Source organism: Scyliorhinus torazame, chromosome 13 (assembly GCF_047496885.1).
Source record: "Scyliorhinus torazame isolate Kashiwa2021f chromosome 13, sScyTor2.1, whole genome shotgun sequence".
Classification (NCBI taxonomy): domain Eukaryota; kingdom Metazoa; phylum Chordata; class Chondrichthyes; order Carcharhiniformes; family Scyliorhinidae; genus Scyliorhinus; species Scyliorhinus torazame.
Window position 1 is genome coordinate 110,975,202 of NC_092719.1, and position 14,461 is coordinate 110,989,662.

Here is a 14,461-nt window from a genome sequence, read left to right on the forward strand (position 1 = left end):
TTACTCTGCTAACAGGTATAAAATGCCGAAACCAACGCCTTTTTGCTGGAGCTCCCTGTGTGCGATCACTCACTCCATGGCTGCCACTGAAAGTCCCACAATCCAGAGATTCTGCCTCGTGGAACGACTCTTCAGGTCCTCCACCTTTTCCCGCCACTCAACCCCTGCCACCAATGAGGCACCATCTCTGCCACCAACAAGGCGGGCCGGTCCTCATGCTCACCCACCGCATGAGCGTCAGATCCAGCTGAAATTTCTCAATAGCTGCCCTAAGTGGCTCCACCACCTTCACCAGGTCCTCGGAGGCTTTTGCTGCTGGAACCTAGCATTCAAAAAGTCCATCAGTTGCTTAGTAGACCACTGGACGGCAAAGCCACCCCAGAACCCTCCGCCATCTTTTCCTTTGTTGCACCCGGAATAATCTCTCGGCCTGACTGGTGCCTCTTACTCATTATACTCCTCGTCTGGTAAGCCATAAACTGGCCCCACCAATGGAGCACAACAATTTCTCAGTGCTCGTGCACCTCACCCCAGCAAGTACCTCTTAAATCAGGTGAAAAAGAACCAAGCAATTCTACCTTGAGTGGGAGCTACCAAATGTGCAACCACTCCTTGGCCGTTACCAGAACTATGTCCTCAGTATTCTCAGCAGTGCTGAATGCAGCACGTTCTGTCACAGCTGGGAGCATGATGTTGAGAGCCATCACCACCATAGAGATCAGGAGATGCAGGTGTCCTTGTCTTTGCCAATTCTGTTCTGCTCCCTTTAATGTGCATCACCTTCTTCTGCAAGAGAGAAGACTGAGCCTACTAAGCCATTCGATATGGTTCATGTGTATCTCAACTGCATTTACTTGCCTTTGCTTCATATCCCTTGATACCTCCTGACAAAATGTTGATCTCGGTCTTGAAGGATGCTGGGGTGTCCTTTATGATTCTGTTATCAGGATGGATGTTCTAGCGCTCACAAAGACCACAGGAGCTAAGGTCATTAACGAAGCTAACTTTTATGAACACTACTTATTAAAGCTCGACCCACTTAATTCCTATAGTAAACAATAATCTAGTAATCTACACTCTACTAACACTCGGCTCTACACTCTATCTATAACTGTACTCTACACTCTCTCACTGCTCCTCGCCAAACCTCTCCCAGAAGCTTGTGAGTCAGTGCTTTATATAGTTCTGTATCCAGCTCCATCTAGTGGTTAAATATGATATGACAACCATTTGTATTCTGAACATTTCACATAATGTCACAGCTGCAATTTCCAGTATTTGCAGGGCGAGAAATACAGATTTGCACTAACCTTTGTGTGAAAAAATAATTCCTGTTACAGACAGAATTTATATGGTCTCTTCCCGTCGTTATCAGGATGTGTTCCTTGCCCTCAGAGTGACTTTTCCTAGTTTAAAATAAATTTCATTGGCAAGCTTTTTGGTGATTAGATTATTTATTATCACACACATTGGCCTGAATGTTTGAAATGCAACATCTCAATCTCTCACACACATTATCGCACACACACTGGTTGATACAGATGAAGTTACAGCCACACATCACTCTTACAGAGCGCTGCCTTTGCCCTGTTAAAGGCCGCCTGTTGACTTGTCATTTCCACTATGATGCCCTGGTATATACGAATACCACTGCCTTCCCATCTCACCTCCCAATTCTAATTGGCCCATCTCAAGACCATCGCCTTCATCCAATAGCTGTGAAAACAGACTATCACCGCTCTTGGTGGATCATTCGCCTTAGGCTTCAGCCAGAGCGATCGATAAGCCCTAACCAGCTCAAAGAGGGAGGAGTTCTCCTCCTCCCCCAACATATGGCAAACATCTCTGAAAAGTACTCCGTCGGCCTCTGGCCCTCCAACCTCTCAGGGAGTCCCATATCCGAAGATTCTGCCGCCATGACCTGTTCTCCAAGTACTCCATTTTGGCTCTCAACCCTTTATTATTCTCCTCCACCCTCCGCAGCTCCTCTTCCATTGAGGTGAGCTGGTCTTTGTGCCATGACAATGCCTCCTCCACCCCCTTCAACACCCCTCCCCGCTCCCTCGTCGACGTCTTTCCAAGAACTTCCATTATCGGGCACAGCCGATCGTCCACCAACTGTTTGAGTGTCCTCATCATCTCCTTTCCATATCGCTCAAAATGCTTGACAAATTGCCGCTCAAAATCCACCGCCGTCATCTCGGCCAGCATGTCTGATGTAATGGGTGCAGCTCCACCCAGCGAACCTGCCCTCACTATCTTTCCTCCCACAGCATTCCTCACCGAACTCGAGCTTTCAGGCGGAATAGTGCTTGTTCCTTTTCGTCCCTTTGTGAGGGCTACAAAGAATCCAGCACGAGTTTGCAGAGTCAAACAGAAAGTAACTTTATTTACAACAATATATACACAGCACCAGTAGTTCACTACTGGTTCCTTCTCTAGCGGGTACCACACTAGCCAGCTCTATTTATACAGCTGCAAAGTGCCTCGTGTCCCACCTCATTGGGGGAGCTCATATTCCCCAAGGAACATGGGGTAATCAATTGTCCCCAGCCAATAGGATCCAGGCAGGTTATAACAGTCCCGTATCCTTCCATTGGGTTTTCGACATCCTCTGAATACCACAACTTTACTAGAGACCGTTCATATAAAATTTCCTCCCGAAGTTGGGTGAAGAGGGCCAAAAAAGAAAAGCTCTAGCGGGAGCCATCCAACGTGTGACCTCCGCCTACATGTCGCCACCGGAAGTCACAAGCATGACCTTCCTGACGTTTTCCCTAAATGGCCTCGCTCTATTTTTTATTCATGATTTCCCATCAGGAGAAATATTTTCTTTTTATGCAATCTGTTGAACACTTTTAACATTTTATTTTTTTTTAGAAAATATTTTATTAAGGGATTTATAATTTTAACAATTTTAAACATCAAATTTCAACAAAAACACAATAATGTTCCCAACAACCCCCCCCCCCCGGGCACAAACCACAGCCAATGTGGCTTACACAAACAGTGCCATCTTCCCCAACCACCTCCCCTGCCTCCACTTCCCCCCCCCCCACCCCGCTCAGACAGCTTAAGTTTTCTCAAAGAAGTTGTTGAATGGCTATCACCTCCGAGCAAACCTCTGCAACGAACCCCCCAAGGTGAATTTAATTTTTTCGAGTCTGAGAAACCCCACATGTCGCTAACCCACACCCCAAACTTCGGGGGCTCCGAATCCCTCCATCCTAGTAAGATCCGTCTCCGGGCCACCAGGGAGGCAAAGGCCAGGTCGTCGACCTCTCTCACCCCTTAACATAGAATTTACAGTGCAGAAGGAGGCCATTCGGCCCATCGAGACTGCACCGGCTCTTGGAAAGAGCACCCGACCCAAGGTCAACACCTCCACCCTATCCCCATAACCCAGTAACCCCACCCAACACTAAGGGCAATTTTGGACACTAAGGGCAATTTATCATGGCTAATCCACCTAACCTGCACATCTTTGGACTGTGGGAGGAAACCGGAGCACCCGGAGGAAACCCGCGCACACACGGGGAGGATGTGCAGACTCCGCACAGACAGTGACCCAAGCCAGAATCGAACTTGGGACCCTGGAGCTGTAAAGCAATTGTGCTATCCACAATGCCACCGTGCTGCCCCCCTCGATAGCCCCATTAACTAACTCCTCCCAGCGTTCTATAACTTCACGAACTAACCCCTACCAACGATAATGATAATACTCTTTATTATTGTCACAAGTAGACTTATATTAACACTGCAATGAAGTTACAATGAAGATTCTCTCGTCGCCACATTCCGGCGCCTGTTCGGGTACGCTGAGGGAGAATTCAGAATGTCCAATCACCTAACAGCATATCTTTCGGCACTTGTGGGAGGAAACCAGAGCACCCGGGGGAAACCTACGCAGACACAGGGAGAACGTGCAGACTCCGCACAGGTAGTGACCCAAGCCGGGAATCGAACCTGAAACCCTGGCGCTGTGAAGCAACAGTGCTAACCACTGTGCTACCGTGCCGCCCATGTGCGGCCTTGGGCTCCCCGTGTCTTCCGACACATCGAAGATCGCCACCTCTGGACTCAGAACCACCCTCACTTGTAAGACTTCTGACATGACGTCAGAAAACCCCTGCCAGAAACACATCAGCCTCGGACATGCCTAAAACATATGAGCATGTTTCATAGGACACCCCGCACAGCGCCTGCACCTATCCTCCATCTCCTCAAAGAACCTGCTCATCCGGGCCACAGTCATGTGTGCCCTATGGACCACCTTAAACTATATCAGGCTGAGCCTAGTGCATGACAAGGACACATTGACTCTCCTCAGGGCCTCCTTCCATGACCCGGCCTCCAACTCCCCACCCATATCTTCTTCCCACTTTGTCTTCACCTCCCCTATCGGGGCTCCCTCCCACTCCATCAGCCCCTTATAGATCTCTGAGACCTTCACCTCTCTTACTCCTGTTCTCAACACCACCTTATCCTGTAGGCCCTGGGGCGGCAGGTACGGGAAGGTCGAAATGTGCCTCCTCACAAAATCCTTCACTTGTCGATACCGGAACCCATTCCCCCCGGCAACTAAAACTCCTCCTCCAGCTCCTCCAAGCTCAGGAAACCCTCATCAATAAAGAGATCCCCAAACTTCTCGATCCCTGTCCGCAACCACCCCTGAAACCCCCCGGCCAGCCCTCCTGGAGCGAAACGGTGATTATCACATATCGGTGCCCACACCGATGCCCCCTCGAATCTCATATGCTGTCTTCACTGTCCCCATACCCTTACGGCTGTCACTGCTACCGGGCTTGTGCAGTGCCAAGCCAGCGAAACGGCAGAGGTGCCGTCGACAATGCCCCCAAATTTATGTCCTTACATGTCCTCCACCCTTACCGACCCCTTCCCCACTACCCACTTCCTGACCAGTGCAACATTCGCTGCCCAGTAATATTTGATGAAATTCAGGAGGGTCAACACCCCTCCCCACCGCCCACCCCCTGCGCCATGCACGAGCAGCACCTTTTTCACACGCGGGGTTTTACCCGCCCAAACAAATTCTGAGGTCTCTGCATTCACCTTTTTGAAGAAGGCCTTGGGAATAAAAATTGGGAGACTCTGGAAAAGAAACAAAAACCACGGGAGGACCGTCATTTTAACTGTCTGTACCTGCCCGCCAATGACAATGGGAACGTGTCCCACCTCTGAAAATCCCCCCAAACTGTTCTACCAGCTGTCCTAAATTCAATTTATATAGCTGCTCCCACTCCCGCGCCACCTGGATACCCAAATATCGAAATCTCCCTCCCACCACCTTGAACGGCATCTCACCCAGTCTTTTCTCCTGCTCCCTTGCCTGTATCGCAAACTTGTGGAGCTCTTACCCATATTTAATTTGCATCCCAAAAATCAGCCAAATTCCTCTAATATCCTCATAATCCCTCCAAATTCCGCCCAGTGGGCCCGATATGTACAGCAGCAGATCATCCGCATCGAGCGAGACACTGTGTCCCCCCCCCCCCCGTACTATCCCCTGCCAGACCCGTGACGCTCTCAATGCCAATGCCAATGGCTTTATAGCCAAGGCAAACAACAGTAGGAAAAGTGAACACCCCTGTCTCGTCCCCCGGAGTAATGTAAAGTAGTCCAATCTCACCTGATTCGTCCGCACACTCGCCACCGGTGCCTGGTATGGCAACTGGACCCAATCCACAAATCCCTGCCCAAACCCAAACCGCCCCAGGACCTCCCATAAGTATTCCCACTCCACCCGATCAAAGGCCTTCTCTGAGTCCATGTCCACCACCACCTCAACTTCGTGCCCCTCTGGAAGCAACCTCCTAATGTTGGTCGCCAGGTGCCGCCCCTTAACGAACCTCGTCTGGTCCTCCCCAATTATTCCTGAGACGCAGTCCTCGATCCTTGTGGCTAGGATCTTCGCCAACAATTTGGTATCCACATTCAACAGGGAAATCGGCCTACACGACCCACAGTTTTCCAGGTGATTATCCTGTTTAAAAATTAGGCAGATCGACGCCTGTGACAACGTCGGGGGGAGAACTCCCAGCTCCTTTGCTTCATTGAAAGCCCTTACCAACGGCGCTCCCAACACCCCCGAGAATATCTTATAAAATTCCACCAGGTACCCATCATGTCCCGGGGCCTGACCCGATTGCATCGCCTCCTGCCCCTCTTCTACTTCTGCAAGCCCAATTGGGGCCTCAAGCCCTCCACCAACTCCTCATCCACCTTTGGAAACTCCAACACTCCCAGAACCCTCCTCATGCCCTCCTCCCAGCCAGGGGTTCCGACTTATACAATTTACTGTAGAACTCCCTGAACACCCCATTCATTCCCGCCGGGTCCAAGACTGTTCCCTCCCATGTCCTTCACTTTCCCAATTTATCTCGCCGCCTCTTGCTTCCTCAACTGGTGCGCTAATATCCTGCTCGCCTTCTCCCCATACTCGTACACCGCTCCTCTCACACTTCGCAACTGCCTTATCTGTGATTACCAACGCAAATTCCATTTGCAGCCTCTGGCGTTCCTTTAGCAGCCCTTCCTCCGGAGTCTCTGCATATCTCCGGTCCACCTGCAGGATTTCCTCCACTAGCGTTTCTATCTCCACCCGCTCCGCCTTTTCCCTCTGCGGCAGAATCGAAACAAACTCCCCCCTGACCACTGCTTTCAGTGCCTCCCAGATCGTACCTGCCAAGACCTCCCCCGTGTCATTAATTTCAACATATCCCCGGATGGCCTTCCTCACCCGCTCACACACCTCTTCCTCCACTAACAGTCCCACATCCAAGCTCCATTACGGGCGCTGCCCCCCCCCCCCCCCCCCCCCCACTTGCTCACTCGTAAATCCACCCAGTGTGGGGGGCGTGGTCCGACACCACTATTGCCGAATACTCGACATCCACCATCCTTGCCAACAATGTCTTATCAACCATGAAAAAATGTATTCGGGCGTACACATTGTGCACATAGGAGTAAAAGGAAAATTATTTTGCCCTCGGCCTCCCAAATCTCCACGGGTCCAAGAAGCTCACCAAATGCTCGGTCAATCACTGAGCCGGCAGGGTCGCTCCCTGCCCCTCCGCCATCTCCACGTGCATTGCAGGCACCGCTCCAGCTCCAAACGACTGATTCCCTCTTTTTCGACTGTTTCTGGCCCTCAGCTTCATACACCAGAGGATAAATCTTTTCCTCGCACTTTCCTTCACCTATATTCCGCCTCACATCCACTTGTTAGCCAGGGAAAAGTTCCAAAAAAAACGCCACGAGCGGGAGCCACCAAATGTGCGACCACTCACTCCATGGTTGCCTACTGAAGTCGTCACTTTTAACATTTTAAACACCTTAATCAGACCACCCCTCATTCTTTTCAACTAAAGGGAATGTAAAGGAACCTGTATACGGAATTTAAATCCCTTAAACCCCAACATCGATCTGGTGAATCTGTGCTGTGGGTCTCTCGAAGACCAATGTATTCTTCCTGAAGTGCCGCTCAGAACTGAGTACAATGCTCCAGATGGTGTCTCAGGACAATCTGTACAACACTTTCTCCCCTTTGTATTCCAGCCACCGTGTGATCAAAAGCCGACATTTCATTAGCCTTTTTGTTGAGCTGTGACTTCAAAAGGATAGCCAGTTTCATTTCACTTCAGCGCATTTCAAAGTTGATCAATTAAGTTATTTTTTAAAACTGTTAATTGCAGGTCTCGCCCTTTGTTGCTTATTGTTCATGCCATCAACTGAGGGGGATACTGAAAGTCACTTGTGCCCTTTTGGCAATAGGAGGAAGCTGCAAAATTGAAGGCTGTGAGGGAGGATAGCAAAATGTGTGATGGCGGTAAATGGGGGACTTAATCAAATTAACCTGAGAGTTTTATTTTACAGTGTGATGAAAACAGCACTTTCAGTAACCATGGGCTGTACCTGGGTCTCCCCTGCTGTAAAGAGGACTTCAATGGCTGCCCCAACATCCCATCCAGTCTCATATTTCAACGAAGTACCAAGGAGTTCTTTTGGATCTCAACCCTACTCTCATCTACTAAACTGACCCAGAATGGTAATATTGAACTATTTTGTACTTTCTTCCAGAGTTTTCAACGCTGATTTAGCTATGATTTATTTCTTACACCACACTTACAGGTACACTTTCTAATCCTAGAGCCCATTCGACATTAGCATGCAAAGGCTTGAAATGATCATCTCAGATTTCTCTCGGCTATCTTAGTTGCGATCCTAATGTGCTTACCCCTCCAGTGGAATACCAGAGAGTGCAATTTTAAGCTAACTTATCAAATATTCGCACAAAAGTATCACATGGTATAATTTCAAGGCTAATGATTCTGCCTGTACATTTTGAGGTTATATTGGAATTTCAAATAGGGAGGGAAGTACTTCAGTGCTGGGCAGAGAGAACAGATGCTGCCTTATTTCTTCCAGGAATGCCCATTGGTTTTGATCGTCATTCTTCTGTGTGGAGTGGGAAGTTACAAGGTCTGAAATGTTATAAATAAGAGAACTTAAATATAGTATAGCCAAAGTTTGACCACAATTATTGGGATGTTTTATGGACAATAGGTTTAACTAAATAAAAAACATTTTTTTTAAATGCTGCCCATTTGTTTAAGATCAGTGGAGAGGGCTGGTTCTGATTTAGTAAAGTGAACCTTGGGCGCGATTCTCCTAAATGGAGTCAAAGTCCCGACGCCGGAGTGAAAACCGGAGTGTTTCACTCTGGCGTCAGAGCCCGCTCCCAGCCCCCTATTCTCCATCCCCCGGGGGGCTAGGAGCGGCGGCGCGTATTTTACGCGCGCTGGGCCTTGGCGCCGCGTACAAAGCGTCGCCGCGTCAATGACGTGGCCGGCGTCGCGTAAATGACGTCACCCGCGCATGCGCGGGTTCGCCGGCGCCAACCCGCGCATGCGCTGTTGCCGTCCTCCCTGAGGCCGTCCCGCAAGAAGATGGCGGATGGATCTTGCGGGGCGGCGGAGGAAAGGAGGTCCTCCTTTAGAGAGACCGGCCCGCCGATCGGTGGGCACCGATCGCGGGCCAGACCCTATCGGAGGGCCCCCCCCCCCCGGTGCAGGAACACCCCCCCCCCCCAACAGGCTGCCCACCCAGCGTTCCCGCGCAGTTCCCCCTGTCTGCAAACTCTTCTCGGGATCTATCGGAGATATATTCAGGATCTCACAGTTGGCAGCCCAGAAAATGGTGAAAAATGGGTTGTTTGCCAGTGCCAGCAATTATGTGAACTCTGCCTGTGAAGAATGAGTCAGCATTTAGGATTGCAGCTGTAGCTGACTTCCCCCAGGTGCAGGATGTCATTGATTATATAAACATGGCAATCTGTACAACCCCAGATTAATCAAGAGTATTTATGAACTGCAAGGACTTCCACTTAATCATTGTCCACCTGAGGGGCAACCAGAAAAAGATACTCCTGCAGGTGTATGCAGATTCCTGGTGAGCTGCCATGATGGTTTCATACTGCAACTGTCCAGGCTCTCTGACAACTGGAAGCATACATACTGGGTGGCTGCCAGGAGACAAGGGATACTACCACTTCAAATGTGGCTGATGATACCCGTCAGAAAGCTGACCAATAAAGCCAAAAAGATTGCAATGAATACAGGCATGCTGAATATACTCTTCAAATACCTCAAAGATCTTGAGGTGCCCTTCAGGACGCACCAGCCACAGTGTGCAGAATGGCCATGGAGTGCTGGGTTCTGAGTAACACTGCACAGCAGCAAGATGTACAGATTTTTTGTACTTCATTCCAAAGAGGAAGACAAAGAGGAGAAAGATGATGCAGGCAAGGCAGCACCAGCTACTTTAATTGCTGCCAGGGACAGTCTTTTAATGCACACATGTATTCAATTGATGAATGCAGTGCATTTGGTGAGGGTGACAATCAGGGGGAGTGTTATGATCCTTGGCTAAACCCCCTGTTGTTGTTGTATCTGGTTAGGGACCAATAACGTTTTGTTTAAAGCAGACAAATCTTGATATTCAAGACATTTGCTAATAGAATAATGCCACGATATTCCATGGATTTTGAACAGCAAAAATAAACTTTACCATATTAAGTCACAAAGGTAAAACAATTTAAAAATATCTATCTTTTACTTTAACATTCAGGGTGAATTAACACTGCACAATAAATGATAGCTGCAACCAACACAAATTCCATGTTTTTTTCCCAGCAATTCACCTAGATGTTAGTCAGACAGTGAGTCAACCAGTCTCACTGAAACAATGTCTCCCTCACAAGGGTTTCCAATCTTCACCGTCAAAGATCGCGCCTTGGAATTCTCTCCAAAGGTCAGTGCAACTCAGATTGTCCACCTCGCAAGGTTTCAATGTCACCTTCCAAAATTCCATTCTCCTGGAGTCCGAGGCACTCAAGCATCAACATACAAGCACTATTTCAACTCTTCGGCCATGCCAAGCAGAACACTACTACTCCAAAGGGGCACCTTTGTCCCAGTGGCCGCAGCACAGGATCACCAAATTTCAACTGCCTTCTTTGATTTTCAGGGCTTCTTCTTAGCCCCTTTCAATTACCAGGACTTCTGATCCCCGAAGTCCTTTTCTCCATTTGAGGCCTGTTTCTCTGCTGCTCTCTTTTTTTGTGACATAACTGGGACCTCTTTCTGTTCTCTGTCTTTGTTCCTTACCTGGAGTTCGTTTTGATGCCTCTCCCTGTTCCCCTCCCTTATTTATCTCTCTTGGACATTTACTTACTATGGTGCTCCGCATCCAGTGACCTGAGCTGGGTTCTTGCACCCTTCTTCTTCTGCACAAGTGCACTCGGCTTGTCTTTGGCTCAAAGAACTTAAAAGATGTAGAACTGTGTATGTACAGCCCAGTCCCGGCCTGCATGTGTGAGAAGTCCAAAGTCTGTTGGGAAGAGTGGACAAAAAGAGGACTTGGAGGCAGGAACCATTGCCTACAAGAGCAAGCTAATAGAAAGACTCAAAGGCAGTAACTACCAACTGGAAGAGTGGGCGAAAAGAGGACCCTGAGACAGTAACCACCATCTAGAAGAGCAATCCAATCTAGTCTAATCTGTGACTCCAGATTGGAGTGGCTGTGCTTTGAGAAAAATCAAATTGTGCCATCACAGGAAACCAGGGGCAAAATTCTCCGATATCAGCGCGATGTCCGCCGACCGGCGCCAAAAACGACGCAAATCCCACCTGCATCACGCCGCCCCAAACGTCGCTAAGTCTCTGGCCCGGAATGGGCTAGCGGCGACGAGACACTATCCGCGCTACACGGCGTAACGGCGCATAAGACGCGCTGCTCCCCCCACCCGACCAGAAGACCCGACCGGATGGCCGCCCGCCGCTCAGCCCCGAGGTTCCAGTCCCGCGACATTGAGGCGCTCCTGGACACAGTGGAGCAGAGGAGGGAGGCCCTGTATCCCGGACACGGCCGCAGAGTCGCCCCACGCCACAGCCGGCGTCTGTGGAGGGAGGTGGCAGAGGCCGTCAGCGCTGTGGCCCTGACACCACGGACAGGCACCCAGTGCCACAAGAAGGTGAACAACCTCGTCAGGGCAGCCAGGGTGAGCCCCTCCCCCATATGCCCCCTCCCCCATATCCCCCCTCCCCCATATCCCCCCTCCCCCATATCGCCCCTCCCCATATCCCCCCTCCCCATATCCCCCTCCCCATATCCCCCTCCCCATAGCCCGCCCTCCCCCATATCCCCCTCCCCATATCCCCCTTACCCCATATCCTCCTTACCCCATATCCCCCTCCCCATATCCCCCCTCCCCCATATCCCCCCTCCCCCATATCTCCCCTCCCCCATATCTCCCCTCCCCCATATCTCCCCTCCCCCATATCCCCCATATCACATGATCACTGCCTGCGTGTCTAACCATGCATGCTTCATTGTGTATCGCCGGAGCAAACGTCGAGGCACCCATCCCCGCAGATGCAGAGCGCCCGCATGATGCCCCTCGGAGACCACGGGAGACGGAGAGACCCGGACCCTCTGGCATGCGACGCCCGCACAATGCCCCTCGGAGACCACAGGAGACGAAGAGACCCGGACCCTCTGGCATGCGCCGCCCGCACAATGCCCCTCGGAAACCACGGGAGACGGAGAGACCTGGAGCAACAGGGAGACGGCGCCCCCATCTCATGCGGGTGCGGCGACGCAGGCGTGTGCCACCCAGCGACGAGAGAGGCAACCACAGGTCCCCGTCACAGCCGAGCCACGAAACCACAACCCAGGACACCCCTACCCAGGACACCCCTACCCAGGAAACTGAAATACAGGACAGTGACACAGATTGGATGGGCGGAGACGAACCGCCACCCCAAAGTGCCATGGACTCAGAGTCGGACGATGTGCACAACACAACGCCACTGCTGTCACCAACACCCTCCACCATTGCAGAGACGCTCACCTCGGTTGGGCACTTTAGTGATGAGGCGTCTGGTACACTCACTGGTGCGCACAACACAGCCGTCCTGGCACAGCAGGTGGAGGTAGGAGCAGCAGAGGGGCCGGGCGGTCGGAGGGCAGCCCGGCGCATGCGAACATCAGCCGCCCTTGAGTTACCACACCCACCCATAGGTCCGATGCAACCACCGAACCTGAGACGAGCGAAGAGGGTGACGGCCAGCTTGCGGCGGCTGCAGTCGCAGGTGGAGGAGTCCACCCGCATCCAGGATCTGGCAGTGGTGCCGGTCATGCGTGCTACCCAGGCCGACACCGCACGGGTGGCGTCCGCGGTGGAGGCAATGGGTGCAACGGTGTCAGACATGGGGAGCGGTTTGCGAGGCCTGGGGCTTTCCGTGCAGGCGGCGTCTGTGGTCCAGGACATGGCTGCCCTCTCACAGGAGGCCATGAGCCAGCGCCAGCGGCAGATGGCAGAGGGGCTCAACTCCGTGGCACAGTCTCTGAAGGCCATGGCCCAGTCTCTGCAGGCCACGGCCCAGTCTCAGCAGTCCATAGCCCAATCTCTGCAGGCCATGGCCCAGTCTCAGCAGGCCATCGCTGAGGGCATCAGCGCCATTGCCCATGTGCGAGCCGGCGTCGCACAGTCACAGACAGGGATCGCCAACCCCCTGAGCTCCATGGCTGCAAACCTGCAGACCCCTGTCAATACCAGCACAGGCCTCCAGGACTGGCAGCGGCAGATGTCGGGGGGGGGGGGAGTCGGATGGCCAGTCCGTTCGTATCCCCCACCCATGTAGAGGCGTGGGGGCCATCGGGCACCCCAAGGGAGGAGGAGGTGCTGTGGCCCGTTCCGGGTCCCATTGTAGGGGAGGTCCCGGAACACCTCAACACCTCGGGCTCCCCCCCTTCCGTCCCAGGTGCATTGGGTGGGCAACGGGCAGGACAGGCTGGCAGCTCGCCATCCCAGTCGCCCGGGCCGCAGCCTGGCCCACCTAGGCCAGGACGCCCCAAGAAACGGCCGCCAAAGGGATCCCGTGTCAGAGGGCAGGAATCACAGGAGTCCACCTCCAGTTCTGCTGTACCGTCTGGGGAACCACCTAGGCGTAGTCAAAGGGCCCGTAAGGCCAAACAATTAGACACTGAGTAAGTTGGCACGGGTGTAGGGCACAGATGAGTTTTAGGGGCTAGGGCACGTGCATGAACTCCTTTTGTTATTAAAGTCAATGTTACACCTACAGAAGCTGCCTTTGTGCTCTGTCCAAAGCGTGCGGGGGTGTCATGTACGTTGAGCGCAAGTGTGTGTGTGAGGGGTGGTCTTACCTCAGCCCCAGGTGAGTCTGCCCCCTTCCCCCTGGGCCGCCATCAACATCCCCCTGGGCAGAGGACGGGACCGTGCGCTGCAGTGTCACAGCCGCATGCAGGGATGGTCCGGGTGGATGGTGGTACTGTGGCCATGGGTCAGACATAGTCCAACGATGTGGAGCCAGGAGCTCATCGCAGGGCGGGTTGTCATCATCCTCCATGGCCTGCAATAGACACGCGTCCACCGGCAACTGTGAGCCCGGCAGTTGTGCCACAGGTGGATCGGCAATGGGGGGGTGGTGTGCATGCGGGTGGGGTGGGTGTGGTTGGGGAGGGGGGTGAGGATGCTGGGTGGGGGGTGTGGGTGGTCGGGTGTTGCCATGGTGTGCGGTCTGTGGCCATACTACCCGATTCCCACGCCCATCTAGTCAGTGAAGCGGGCGTCTATCAGCCTGTCCCGTGCCCGCTGACCCAGCCGGTAACGGTGGACAGCCACATCTAGCCCGTCTGCCCTGACCATTGCCTCCATCCCCCTCACCTGGGAGGACTGCGCCTCTTCCTGCTGCTCCTCCACTCCGCCGTCCTCTGCCTGCGGCACATCGCCCCTCTGCTGGGCTATATTGTGCAGGACGCAGCACACTACAATGATGCGGCCGACCCTATCTGACCGATACTGGAGGGCGCCCCCAGAGAGGTCCAGGCACCTGAAACGCATCTTCAGCATGTCAAA

The 14,461-nt window shown here is 52.4% G+C and overlaps 1 protein-coding gene across 8 annotated transcripts in view; it reads left to right on the forward strand.

The window, feature by feature from the left end:
- dock3 (dedicator of cytokinesis 3) overlaps positions 1-14,461 on the forward strand; it is a 1,587,592-nt gene that overhangs the window by 988,865 nt on the left and 584,266 nt on the right. For all 8 annotated transcript variants that reach the window (XM_072472048.1, XM_072472049.1, XM_072472047.1 and 5 more), the window contains one exon: positions 7,897-8,068. In XM_072472048.1, coding sequence (XP_072328149.1) covers positions 7,897-8,068 — 172 coding nt within the window. The remainder of the gene's footprint in view (positions 1-7,896; positions 8,069-14,461) is intronic.